General features: G+C 35.3%; 2 protein-coding genes across 3 annotated transcripts; one reads left to right on the top strand and one right to left on the bottom strand.

The window, feature by feature from the left end:
- Window positions 1-398: 398 nt before the first annotated feature.
- LOC109095188 (CXXC-type zinc finger protein 1-like) lies at window positions 399-6969 on the bottom strand. Its single transcript, XM_042729335.1, has 14 exons — window positions 6759-6969; window positions 6170-6282; window positions 5953-6053; window positions 5620-5753; window positions 5340-5495; window positions 4599-4742; window positions 4154-4264; window positions 3264-3451; window positions 2968-3175; window positions 2617-2724; window positions 2438-2487; window positions 1343-1439; window positions 1106-1258; window positions 399-916 (listed from the first exon to the last, which is right to left on the bottom strand). The coding sequence occupies exons 1-14, from the start codon at window positions 6759-6761 to the stop codon at window positions 770-772; spliced, it is 1713 nt and encodes a 570-aa protein (XP_042585269.1). The 5' UTR covers window positions 6762-6969; the 3' UTR covers window positions 399-769.
- Window positions 6970-7717: 748 nt separating this feature from the next.
- LOC109095189 (myoD family inhibitor-like) lies at window positions 7718-13069 on the top strand. Of its 2 annotated transcripts, none has more exons than XM_019108872.2 (5): window positions 7718-7875; window positions 8973-9111; window positions 9903-10028; window positions 10130-10351; window positions 12169-13069. In XM_019108872.2, the coding sequence occupies exons 2-5, from the start codon at window positions 8994-8996 to the stop codon at window positions 12426-12428; spliced, it is 726 nt and encodes a 241-aa protein (XP_018964417.1). In that variant the 5' UTR covers window positions 7718-7875; window positions 8973-8993; the 3' UTR covers window positions 12429-13069. The 2 variants fall into 2 exon arrangements, with proteins under 2 accessions (XP_018964417.1, XP_018964416.1); XM_019108871.2 differs by having other exon boundaries at window positions 9903-10034; window positions 12169-13067.
- Window positions 13070-14814: the final 1745 nt, after the last annotated feature.

Below are 14814 nucleotides of genomic sequence, written 5' to 3'. Positions count from 1 at the left end.
AATAGTGATTTTTTGATTTTATAGTTGGTAATCGCTAAACTAATTCTTCATTTATGAACCTAATAAACTCACCGTGAAATGTCTTACCTCAGAATCAGAGATCAGAGCAAAAGCAGGACATTTTGACATTTCACATGGACCAGTTATAATTAAATAATACTAAATAAAAAAAAAAATAACATTTAATATTTCAAAATGAGACCGTTTTTAATAAATCATGTCACTCTCAGAAAAATAAATGAACTGTTAAATGTATCAATCTAAAATTTGGTCAGACTTAATAATCTGGCCAAATTTGGATTATAGAAACTCCAACAAACCCTTAATAAAGATTCCTTTGTGTAGAAGCACAAGAAATGCCATCTTAAGACAAATAACACATTTCACCAGCAAGAAGGTTTTTTAAAGCTTTTTCCAGTTTACCTTTTTAATGCTCAATTCATGGTTACAAGATTATTTAAAAATCTAAAAAAAATGCAAGCACAACAATTTAGTGTTGTTACAGCACCATTCAGAGAGTGAAGCCAAGGGTTACATGAATGCATGTACAATACAGAAACATAACGAGTGTCGTACATGAAATACAATTTTAACAAACAACGACTAAGACACTGACTCTTCACAAACGTGAGGCGACTTCAGCAGCAATGGTTCGTTTTCTCTCTAAGATCAAAGACAAAACCTCATCGAAGACTGCCAGGAGAGTTGCTTCATGGTTGAACATCATGGATAAAAGATGAAAAGACGATAAAAGGGAATGACAGTGACCTTATCTGTCCTTGTTAGTTCTCAGGTCTGTGGTAATTGGGTCGTGTTGGATTGTCTGGTGCAGCATGAGGGCCATGAGACCTGCACGATTTGTCATGGCTGTTCTTACGTTGCGCTCCTGCTCAAACAATTCATCCAACTTGTACCACTAGGGGAAGAGAAGAGATAATGGGAATGAGTGAATAAATTAAAGATTAACTGTAAGACTGATGAAGGATGATGCAATCTTGTCTTGAAGTGGCTTTGAGTTTATAATTACACAACTTTTTTTTTGTTGTTGACCCAAATAAATAATTTATTTTCTTTTAATAAATAATTCCTTAGCACATGCACTGACCACTCGGACTCGTTCCAGGTCCACTTCGGCCCTGCGGAGTTTCTCCCAGCAGTAGTGTTTGTTACACTTGCGTTTGGACACCCTGCAGTATTCTCCAGTGGGTTCAAATACATCACGAACCAATGGACACCCGCAGACCTCATCCGCAGGGACCTGCATGCATTCACAGTTATGAATAATGTCCTTAATATCTATGCAGATTGGGTGTTTATGTATCAGATGCATGTGGTAAAGTACCTTTGGGTCTCTGGAGTGTTCTGGACAGAGAACCTGCAGTCTCTTACAGTAGGTTTTGCTTTGTGGATTGTAAACATCACAGAAGAGCCGCGTAGCACTATATACCAGCAGAAAAAGAGCAGAAATATTATGCGACTTAAAGATTTTGTGCAAAACATTATCTGCTGATTTCCTTCATTTTACATATAAAGAAATTAATAGGTAGGGTGACCATACAGGCCATTTTTACGGGACGCACCCTTGCCAGGATTTCTATATTGCCTAAAATATCCAAGTTTTGGCTGTTTGCACTGTGCAGATTGATTGTTGTTTGACATTATTTCATGAGACTTGCATTGCTTTGATCATTCTCACCTTCTCACGCGTGGCGTACCACAATTGGTCGATTATGAACAATACCTCCTTGTTATTGGTCAAACTACTTTGGGTATTTTAGGCAATACACAAATCCTGGCCAGAACGTGTCCCGTATAAATGGCACATATGGCCACCCTATTAATAGGACTCTTGAGAAATAAACGAGTATGCTAACATTAGATGAGAATTCCAGGCATATAGCCAATAAATATTCTGAAAGATTAAAGACATTTATGATGTTACAAAAGATTTCTATTTGAAATTATTACCGTCCTTTCGAACTTTCTACTCATCAAAGAATTCAGAAAATTGTAAAGTAGTTTTCCACATTAATGATAATAAGAAATGTCTCAGAAAATCAGCTCATTACAATGATTTCTGAAGGATCATGTGACACTAAAGACTGCAGTAATGACGCTGAAAATTCAGCCTAAAATCACAGAAATAAATTATGTTTTAAAATATATTACAATAGAAAACAGCTATTTTAAGTTTTTATAATATTTCACAATATTACTCTTTGTGTGTGTGTGTGTGTGTGTGTGTGTGTGTGTGTGTATTTTTATCAAATAAATGCAGCCTTGGTGAGTGTAAGGGTGCTTTCACACCTGCCTCATTAAGTTCGGTTGAATTGAACTAGAGTTTGTTGTCCCTTATTGATGCGGTTCGTTTGGGCAGGTGTGAATGCAGCAATCACACTAGGGTCGCACTATATATATTTTTTATATATATACTTACCCCTCTATGCGAGTGGGGTACATGGAGCCAAATGATGTCTGACTCTCATACTGGTTAAAAAGAAATGACGAAACAGGAACATCACATTATTTTAAAAACACAAAACTAAAACATGTGACCAATGTTTAAAGGTCTAAGCTTCACGATTAGTAAAAACAGACACCTTAAATACCACACACCTTTGCATAGCACCTTTCCATGTGTCGCAGCGCCACCTTGGGGTTAACTGGGTGACTGCAGGACACACAGAAGATTTGCAAATCTGTGTCGTCATCGCCCTCATTGACTTCGGGGAAAAAGAAAAGTAATGTTCAGGGCACTGTTAAGTGATCTGAAGGATCATGTGACACTAAAGACTGGAGTAAGGATGCAGAAAAATTCAGCTTTGCATCACAGGAATAAATCACTTTTTATTTAATTCAATTGTATTTATTTAAAAAATAAGAATAATCAGTTCTATTGTAATGTATTTGCATTGTTTTCAGTTTTACTGTTTGAACCCAGTGCACTATGTTTATAAGGGCCCTCACCTCTTCATCGTGCTGCACGACCTGCTGTTTGGCTTTAGCAATGATGCCTTCCAGCTCATGGAACCGTTTCTCCATTTCAGTGAGTCGCATGCGAGCTGACTGTTGCTCACGGCGGATTCGTTCTAGGAGCTTCTTGCCCTGTTCTTCAGCGATGCACGGGCTCTGCTGCCACTGCTGGATACGCTGTGGCAGGATCTCACAGATTCGACTGGCAAGACAAGAAGACAGAAATATTCAGGGTCTGTCTATTCTCCTACATACAACTCTCTACAACTGTAAAGCATTTCCAAGTTTACTTGGCAGCGAGCTTCATGCCGCAGTCATCAGAGCAGTATTTGGAGTTAGCGCGTGCAGCTTCGACACATCCGGGTCCGAGACACTGTCTGGCTCCTCCGCTGTCCCGAACCTCTGCCCGCTCGGGGTGTCTCACCCGGTCACGGTGCTTCTGTTTGGGTTTGTGCTTCCGAGGCTTATTCTCCTCTTTCTTAAGAATGAAAACAAAGTTCTAATTTAGTTTCCATTTTAAGCACTTCAAGCCAAAACACATGCCTTCTGTTCAAAAGACCTTTTTTAGGTTAAGAATTACATTTATACAGTTAGTAATATTAAACACTTTCTGAACTGAAGTAACTTAGGTTTACTTGATCATCCATACATCTTTTGATTTTTTTTGGTTTTTTAAATGTAAGTATCATATAGGAAGCATCCGGCTTTTAGGGAAGGTTTATTTGTACATATCTCAATCGACATTTGATTGCACTATAGTATGTTTTGTCCGCACAGAGCTTTGATAATTAAACTAAGATTTTAAATATCAACATTAAATACAGTGTGACAACTGACATTCATACTATGCTATACTGTAAATGTCTGATTGGTTTTCATCATAATGTTTATTGTATACAAGCTTTCACAATTTCTTCTTACTTTTTAACCATATAAATATTAGCAACTGCACCAAATATTTTCGCTGCATATATTCTGAAATCTTTGACTCAGTTTGGGCCTCTGAATAAAATTGAGCTCTATATTCTCGTCTAGCCTACAATACGATCCATAAAAACCTGATGCATCAAAAACACAAATGCATAATGTAAAATGTATATTTGAATTTTTTTTTTTAATATTTTGTCTACAAGTTCAATTAAAGTTCAAGCATTTTATGCACATATTTTTAAGTCTTTACCTTTTTTTCAGATCGCTTTTCTCTTCTTTTCACGTGCTTGACTTTAACAGCTCTCTTTCTCATAGATGAACCCGCATATGAACCATCATCATCATCATCACTGTTCCAACCCTGGTTAAAAATAAAAACAAACAAAAAGTTTAGGCACAACCATTTCTGCCAGAATAATTATATTTAATCAATGTAATAATTTACTTACTGCACATGCATCAACCTTAAAAAACATTTTGCACGACCTGATCTAAGGAAGCTACATTTAGTAGTTTTATTGGTGATTTGATCATTTGTGCAAATAGTAGATTTTTATTGTTTCCCATTCAAGAACATTGCATTGCTGGAAATATGTCTCCAGAAGTTTAACTAAGATATCCAAGTGGGCTAACTTGGTAAAAAGGTATTTTCTGTTGCTCTGAAGTGTGCTGTGAGAGTGAGGAGAAGCAGGTACCGTGCTGTGTTCTCCATACTTTCCGGCACGGTACTGCTGATACAGCTCCAGCTCATTCTCACTGTAGTCTTCAGACAGCGGGCCATCTTGATAATCTCTGCTCTTAGACATGGAGCCCTCCTCATCCTTCACTCGCAACATTTTCTGAAAAAAAAAGAAAAGAAAAGGATTCGTAGTGATTAATGAAGTACTGGAAACTTAAAGGTTGTAAGTTCCATATGGGTTAAAGTTTTAGTCATTTTATTGTGTGTGTTTGTCATTTTTGAAATATATATCTAAAAAGTTACTTATTTATTTTCATTTCAATTTTAGTACATCTAGTTAAACTAAATGAAAATGAAAAATGTTTTACTTGGCGATTAGCTGGAATAAAAGAAGTTAAAATTTTTGTAATGCTTTATTTTATTTCAGTTTTTATTTAATTTCAAGTAGCAAAAATAGTTTTTGGTTTTAGTTTTAATAACCTAGACTCACTCCAGACTAATATTCTCTGTAATAAGTGTACTGAAATTGCTATGGATAAAAGTGTCTGCTAAATTAAAATTATTAACAACAATCAACAAAAACACATTCAAACTTACAGAACCATTTGGCAATAAATGCTGAGATGAATCATATCGTACACAGAGTCAATAAACATGATCATACCTGAAAATACACCATAAAAGCATATGATAAAAAAGACAAAACCACTGGTAATATCACTGGGATGTATGTCTCCTTTACAAAAGTGAAACTCACCCTAGCGCGCACTTCACATTGTCTCAGCCGACACTTCTGCCTGATCTTATTCGGGCCGCCGAACTTCTTCATGTCTTTACAGAAATCACACAGTCCACAGTCCTCTGTGCGCATGCAGGGTTCACATTCTCCACACATGCGAGCTGAGCGCTTAATCTGAGGACAAATCCCAAATATTCCCCATAGCCAGTCCAAAAGTTAACAAACAGCACTTTTTTTCAGTCACGGTCTTCACAAAGGTCATTGTACGAGAGCAGCTTTATCAACCAGAATTTCTCACCCGTGACCCACGCCGTCCATCCGACTTCCAGCCGAAATCCGTTGCATCTTGCTGGTTATCTGTCCCATCTGCCTCCGCTTCTTTCTCTCTGCTTTTCTTGGGGCGGAATTTAATCTCTAAGGATTCATTTTTACCTAGATTGCAGGATGTACAAATACTCAGGGCTGTTTCTGATGCTGTATTGTCATCTAGTTTTTAAAAAATGATTAAAAAAATTATATAATTAAATAATAATTAAACATAAAATAAATATAATGATTTAGTATTTTTTTTTTAAACAAAACAAATAAAAACAATTATATAAAATAAAATTAATAAGTCAAATTCCCTTACTCCGACACTTTTCACAGTACCAGACTCGGATGGTTTTGGCCATCTTCTCTGATATTTTAATGCAGTCTCCATGAAACCACTCATTGCAGTTGTCACAACCACTGTGTGCACATGAAAATAATTTGAAACATGCGATTAAAAATATTTCGTTTTACAAAGAAAAAGCATCCTTAAAAAAAAATGCATGCAAAAACACTTGAAGAGAAACACATCTTACATCATAAAGCAGTTGGTGTCTGGTTTGCGACAGACGCAATAAACACGTGCATTGCCAGGATTCAGATTCCTCTCCGGTCCAGGAGGCTGCTCCAAATCTGACACTTCACTGTCCTATAACATAACATAATGTGTAGTTAATTTTACATTATCTGTGTGTTCTGTAACTACTTCAATCCAAACATTTACATATCAACAACTTTCCTGTTACACAGTCTACCTGTGCACTTTATATTTTGCAGAATATCAATGTATATACTGTATAAACAGTTATTATGTTGCTATATGCTACATTTTATGTATTCTTTGATACTTTGTGATGCCAACCCTCCATTTGAACGATGGCACATTTGTGTAACAGCTATTCTGTTACATTCTCTCTCTCTCTCTCTCTCTCTCTATATATATATATATATATATATATATATATATAATTTTTTTTTCTTTATTTTTTTTTTTTTCTTGTTTTTCTTTTTTTGCTAGAGTATCTTAAGTGATAATATTAATTTAGTTATAGTAGTGTTTTGTCCAGTTCTTATTATAATGACAAAACAACTAACGTTAGAATTGCAAAAACATATTTCACGTACCATGACAGATTTGTCCGGTTAATGTCCAAAAGAAAGGAATGCCACTACAGTAATTCAGAACATCTGAAGCACAGAAAACTAACAGGCTGTCATAACCATGGAGAACTACACAGGTGTGCAGTGAACTGATTTAATATTTCACTCCTTTTGTTTACAAAGCGGAACACTGCACAACAATATGTACTTCCGTTTCCACTGCTACGATTCTTCTTCTACGGTTCAGATGACAAGTGATCCGCTGCCCCCTACTGGACGCGTGTGTAAGTGACGCGCTCCGACGGACGGGAGACAACAGTTAACTAAACAAAATACATTTTCGTTAATGTATTTTAGTTAAATGTTAATGTGTTAATAAAATAAATGTTAATGAAATAATGTATTTATTTCAGCTAGTTCCCAAGTCATGTTTCACGGATATAGAAATGTAAAAAAAGTACTAAAATGACAAAAACACACAGCAAAATTACTAAAATGATAACTAGGCCCTAAACCTAAAATAAAAGCAAAATATGAATACAAAAATAATTATATAAAATAAACTTTGGTAGCTGCAAAAAGAGACCAAACATTTCCTTTTAATGTTATGCAGTAAAACAAACAAACAAATAAATAGTTTAACACTATTTAATAATAATAATAATAATAATAATAATAATAATAATAATAATTGGATAATACCGCCAATTAAGAGAGAATTCAGAGAGATAGTCAGAAAGAAATTAGAGAAAATATAGTCAGTAATATAAACAAATAATTATTAAATTATGAATAGCGATAATAGCGTCAGTCGTTAGTCAGTATGGATAAAAAATGTTTGATAAATGCGGCAGATAGACCAGAGTTTAAGGTCATTTCATTCCTTTTTTTTTCTTTTTTCTTTTTTTAGGAGTACTGCTGGAAAATCATGCGATAAACCACAGCGAAATAAAATAAATAGTTGCCAAAGTCGTCGATTCCCTGCAGCGCAGGAAGGATGTCGGGCACGCGCACACGCTCGAGAGCTTCACGCGCTGCTCAGAGCAGATGCAGCTCGCGCCCGCAGACGGACATCGCACACATTCCGAATTAAAGTGAATTAAAACGTCCTCGGTACAAGACTGGAGTTATTCGAGTTAAGGTAAAACTCCGATTCAGCCTTGTGTCTTTATGCTTCGGTAATTTCGCTTAATTCTGGGTCGGTAGAAATTGAGAGTCACGTCATCTGAAAGTTAACGTCTGTTTACTTCTTTTCAAGTGCAAGTGTATGTAACGTTACAAACCTTAAATTCCAAAATAACGCGTGGTTAATTTAGACAAACACTATTTTTCGTAATTAAATACAAACTTTAATCTTTTTTATACATATATATAAAAAACATTATATGGTCCAAGCAATATTTTGACATTTACGATATTGTTTTTTGTTAACTAATTGTTATTAGCCATTGCTTCTGTTCAATACTTTACTAGGTATAAATTAATTTATATATATATATATATATATATATATATATATATATATATATATATATATATATATATATATATAAAATGTCACGTAACCCTAACACATAAAATATACATTGATCATATATGTTATCAATTCTCTAATATTTGTTAATGTTCAAGGTTTCATTTTAAGTTAACTCGAAAAAGGAATAAAAGTCTTAATTTAATTTAATTTAATTTAATAAAAGTTTTAAAGTGATTAGCAGGACAGCAGACGTGTCATTTTATTATCTTGAAGACAAATACGTACATACATAATAAATCTCATCAGCATCGGATATACCTTATTGTAATTATTTTTATAGATATATACTATGAAGTATTAAATAAAATTAAAGCATATTAGCAATGGTAAAGTTGGAACATTGATTCCGGGTCAGGACATGCATTTAACTGGAGAGATTCACTACAACGAATCCTCTGTAGGTAAAGTAGGCAGTTTTTCAAAACAGCAAACAACCAGAAAAAAAATGTTTATTATGTCTCCTGCTCTAGATCTGTCTGACTCAGCAGGATGTTCAGATTAGTCACTTTCCCAAATCACTTCAGGTCATTTCAGAGCAACGCCGCAATTGTCTTCGTGCACTCAATTTCTTGGATTGTCTTAGGGGATAAAAGTCATCATATTAGAGGTTTCCATTAGCATTCCCTTACCCCACAAACACCCAGACTGACTCCACACAGTCCATCTATGCTAAATGCGTCTCCTTCTGGATGTTTTCTCAGAGTTAGAGTCAAGCGTCTCAAATGGAGACAGAAGCCATGGATGTCCAACAGCAGGCCGGCGCACCGGACAGGGTCATGCCCCAGGAGAATCACGTCCACACGACACAACCACAGGCCACCCGCAAACCTGACGTCACCGGTGAGAAGGATGTTTACGAAGCAAATTTTTGAGCGCGTGTGGCTTTTAAGCTTAGTTTTCATTGGAGAAAATGTATTTAAAATTGTAACATTTACATAGCAACGTTTTTGAAAGAATAATGACATTTAGACAGACTTAAACTTCACCCAAAAATGAAAGTTTGCTGAACATTTACTCATCCTCAGGCCATTCAGGATGTAGATGAGTTTGTTTCTTCATTTGGAGAAATGTAGCATTACAATGGATCCTCTGCAGTGAATGGGTGCCGTCAGAATGAGAGTCCAAACAGCTGATAAAAACATCACATTAATCCACACCACTCCAGTCCATCAATTAATGTCTATACATAATATTAATGCATCTACAAGCAAAATCTAAAACAGTAAACAAACAGGAGATTGACTTTTTCACTGGAAGAAGTGTTATTATGGATCATGGACTCTTTTGGGGTTTTTTTGACCAGATGTTATGGTTTAAAATTAAAACCTCTTTAGAATGGATTTGTTTCTTACAAACACGCAGCGTTTCACTTCACAGGACATTCATTGATGGATTGGAGTGGTGTGGATTACTTGTGGATCATTGTGATGTTTTTATCAGCTGTTTGGACTCATTCTGACGGCACCCATTCACTTCAGAAGATCTATTACAAGCAAGTGATGTAATGCTAAATTTCTCTAAATCTGTTCTGATGAAGAAACAAACTCATCTGCATCTTTGATGCCCTGAGAGTAAGTACATTTTCATTTTATGATGAACTATTCCTTTAAATAATTGTTTGTGATTAACAGGTCCTGTCTCAGCTGAGATTGTTGACAGCGGAAGCAGCGAGTCGCTTACAGATGGTGTCACAACCAATGACGACGCTTTATTGCTTCCTGACCACATACCTACAATTTCACGCAAAACAGAGAAAGGCAATGGTATCTACATTTTATACGAACTGTGATGTATTCAAATGTCTTATTATCTGAATTTGAATAGGCCTATATTAAAATGTGATTTGAACACATTTCAGTGAAGCCCAGTCTTCCCAATGGCTCCTCTCCTCCAGTCAATGGGTCTGCTATCATCCATACACCACCAGCTTCTTCATCAGGAGGATCAACACCTCGCCCGACAACACAACAGAAATGCAACGGACACAAACACCCTCACAGAAAACACACGCCCTCCACCTCCAAGAGCCAGCAGAGCTTCAAAGGTGATGCTTCCCAGATACAGAGAGTAGCTGGAGACGGTAAGGAAATCATTAGCTCTTTCAAAAATATATCTAATGGTTCAACCCATAATCAAACCGTCAACCATTTAGTGAAAATATTTGTATGTATTTTTAGAGCACGTGGGGCATGTTTGAAAAGAGGCCTCCACCCATAGAGCTATTCGTAAATATAGGGCCTGGTCTTATCTTTCAGCAACACTAGGACGGGCCTGTGGTTTTATCTTCATGTGTTTAATGGTCCCTTCACGTCAGCGCTTGATAATTCTTTCCATTAGGTCAAACATCTCTGTTTGATGACTAACTCACATTAGTAGATAAATATATTCTTCTTCAATAGATATCAGTGACTTTAAACACTCAGAGGACTTGATGTTTTGATAATATCATGAGTTTGTGAGATTTTTTCAAATGTTGAAGGAATTCACATGATTTAAATAGATAAAATAAGAACATTATGGAGGTATCACTATGTTTTTGTGTGCTTGAAATAGAAATGACTAACAAAAATTACTTTATTTACTACATTATTTATAGTCAATTTTTCTGAACGTAGAAAAAAAGATAGCTGTGAGTTTAAGAGGGTAATATAAGTTTGAACATAACTAAATGCTAATAAATGCCAGTAAAGACTTAAAGGGTTACTCCACCCCAAAATGAAAATTTTGTCATTAATCACTTACCCCCATGTCGTTCCAAACCCGTAAAAGCTCTGTTCGTCTTCGTAACACGATTTAAGATATTTCGGATGAAAACCGGGAGGCTTGTGATTGACCCATAGACTGCCAAATAAATAACAGTGTCAAGATCCATAAAAGGTGTGAAAGTCGTCGTCAGAATACTCCATCTGCCATCAGACGTGCAATCTGGGTTATATGAAGCGGCTTGAACACTTTTTGTAAGCGAAGGAAACTAAAATAACGACTTTATTCAATAATTCCTTTGTCAACGGTCTCCTCTGTGTCACTCCATATCACCGTATCATTATGGGTTTGGAATGACGTGATTAATGACAAAATTTTCATTTTGGGATGGAGTATCCCTTTACGTTTGAATACTGTGATCAAATTATAATGTCACTCTCTTGATTATATTAACATCAAAAAGTTAAAACCATCACAAAAATTTATAATAAAATTAATAATAAAAATATCACAGCATAACAAGGTTGGGGGAAAAAGTGCATAAAAGTTCTCAGAAAATGCATTAAACATTTTAGGGGAAAAAATACTCTGGCAGGATGTATTCTAAACTAAAGCTAATACATAATATGTTTATAGTTATTTTTCACATTAAATAGATCAAAAGTGACAGTAATGACATTTATAATATTAAAAAATATTTTATTTCAAATAAATGCTGTTTTTTCTTCATTTCTGTTACACAATATTGAAAAAGCTATCACTGTTTCCACAAAAAATTTAAGCAGCAAAATAGTAAATAGTAATAGCCTAGTAAGAAATGTTTCTTGAGCAGCAAATCAGCATATTAGAATGATTTCTGAAGGATCATGTGACACTGAAGACTGAAATAATGATGCTGAAAATTCAGCTTTGCATCACAGAAATAAATTACATTTTAAAATATATTCAAATAGATTTTAAATTGCAACAAATATTTCACAATATTGTTATTTTAACTGCATTTTATGATGAAATAAATACAACCTTGGGGAATAGAGAAACTTTCAAAAACATCAAAAAGACCTTTTAAGTTTTACATCTTTCCAATAATATGACAAAGTCCTAATTGTATCATTGCATGTCATAAGGTCACACAAAGGGCAGAAATAGTTTTAAATACTGTCATAAACAGAGTATGTTTGTGGCTGTTTTCAGACTGCTGTGCGCACTGCATCCTGGCCTGTCTGTTCTGCGAGGTGCTGTCGTGGTGTTCGGCCGTGACTCAGTGTTTGGCTTGCGGTCTTGAGTGTGACGCTCTCTGCTGCTGTGGGGAAGCGGCCACCGGTGGTCTGGCGTGCTGTGCTGAGGACACCTGCTCTGCCCTACTGGATTGTGGGATACTGGAGGACTGTTGCCAGTCTTCAGACTGTCTGGAGATCTGTTTGGAATGCTGCTCCATCTGTTTCCCGACCTAAACGGGATTCTCTACAGAATGATATCAAGTGCTCAAAGGACTGTAAGCGTTGGATATATATTGTATTGTTATCCCGCATTTTGTATTTATTCAGTATGAAGAATGAATTTGCTGCATCGATCAAAGTTGGACTGTTCTGTACCAGGCTACTCTCTGAGGCCTTAAACCTGAAGTGTGTTATTTTTTGTTTGTTAAAATACACACAAAATCCATGTTTGAATGTGAATCATTGCTTTGTTTATTGGCAAACTGACCAATGGCGTAAGTTCAGGAACTCTTCATCACTATTGAAATTCTGTTTGGTGGCACAGAAATGACACACTTCATCTTTAACAGTGAAGAGCAAAATATTTAGTTTTAGATTTAGACTGCACTTGCATTAACATTACCGTTCAAAAGTTGGTAAGTGAGTTGGTAAGACTGTGCTGCAAAACATGGTTTTTGTATTGTTTTTCAGTACAGATATCTAAACCCTGTTAAATCAAGGTACTTGAGGTACTTAAGATATAAGGTCTTGTTTTCTGGGGGAAAAAAATCTAAATTGAGTGAGTTTATGCATAAAACAACAACAAAAAATCTTTTAGTGGGTAAAGAAAAATAATCTTGTTTTCCCTTTAAATTTCATTTATTTGTTTTAAGCATAAACTCACTTAATTTTGCTTATATATTTCAGACAACAAGACTTCATATCTTAGGTTGCTTCTCAAGTAAATGTATTATGATTCAAGAATTGTTAGAATTTAAAATTATTGTAATTGAAAACAACATAAATATAAGGCTGTTTATTTGGGGAAAAAAAACAATAAAAACTAATATTATGAAATGTTATTACAGTTAAAATTAACTGTTTTCTATTTGAATACATTTTAAAATTGGATTTATTCCTGTGTATTTTCAGCATCATTACTCCAGTCTTCAGTGTCACATGATGATCCTTCAGAAATCATTCTGATATGTTAATTTGCCACACCAAAAAATCCAACTTTAAGTGAAATAATTCTTTTTGCACTTTTGAGAGCTCAAGTTTTCCTCCAGTAAGCTTAAAGATGTGTCAGACTCTTCTTCATTAATAATGTGCATGCTTGAAATGCCTGCATTAAACATTTTCATCAACTGTGATATTTTATACGGCTTAGAAAAAAATCTCGAATGTCATCTGTTCTGAAGAAATTTTGTTTTAATGATACATTCTCTGTGTTTTGAAGAGTGTAGCATGACAGCTGAGATTGAGGCGTGGGGATCTTTGTTCTCTGTTCGTTCTCAGCACTCTTATCTAAAGTGTGTGTGGCAGGAAGGCTGGGTGATGCAAAAATAACCATTCAGGATGACTATAAAGCACTTGCATATTCCTCCGGGCATGTTGAATTTCACAGGCTTTCTCCAGATGACTCTCCCCAGTGTTTAGACAGCGGCCACTGCTATAGAGAGAGCTGATGTTGAATCTGGCAGAGGGTCCAACAAAAGCCACACAAGCTCTACTGACACCACCTCCCTCCCTCCAGCACTCCCTTCATCCCGCTGAGGGTTACACATTATAAACATCAGCTAAAAATGCCCTCCATCACTCATTAATTGATTATAGAAGTCAGCAAACAATGAACTGTAATAACTGAAAATGTGTTTAGCAAGGTAGGTTTGATTTTGGCATTGGTAGGGACATAACAGCAGACAACAGACATTTATTTGTTTAATCAAAATTATTGCTAGGGACAATTTACTAATCACTGGATATTGGTAGGGACATGTCATAGTGTCCAAATTCTACGCCCTTGAAAATAATAACAAGTGATGCCTGGCTTTGGAAACTATAGTTCTCTCCTTAAATATGAAGAGGGCAAGCAACAAATTAATGAGTTAAATTCAAAATTCAAGCAAAGCTTATGGACATCATTTATAAATATATTAAGTCAGACATTGAAGTGACTTGCTGTATTTGTCACTTTTCTGAGGAAGATGTCATGCATTTGTTTTAGCAAAGTGCCCACACAGAAAGCATGTGAGAACTGCATCTCTATATTTAACCTAAAAAAATTAAATAAAAAAAACTACACTAACCATAGTTTAACCATGCTATTTGAAGTAAAACTGTGTTTATACAAAAAGAAAAAACGAAAACAACTGGTTACTACTTCTACTATAGTAAAACCACGGTTATTTTTTTCTTAAGGGATTTGTATTTGTGTACACTTCCTTTCTTTCTTTTTTCTTTGTTTTGTTTCTATAACTTTACTACCTTAAAAATAAATATAGAATAAAAATAAATCAGAAAAAAAGATTTGAGATGCATGCTCCAAAGTTCCAGTCTGAATCAAATGATTCGCGATACGCAAAGTTCCGATAGAAATTCACAATAAGCACTAAACTACACTATTTCATCATAAATAAAA

This window comes from Cyprinus carpio, chromosome B8 (assembly GCF_018340385.1).
Source record: "Cyprinus carpio isolate SPL01 chromosome B8, ASM1834038v1, whole genome shotgun sequence".
NCBI lineage: Eukaryota > Metazoa > Chordata > Actinopteri > Cypriniformes > Cyprinidae > Cyprinus > Cyprinus carpio.
Note: the sequence above shows the minus strand (reverse complement) of the source record. Positions and strands in the feature narration are given on the sequence as shown.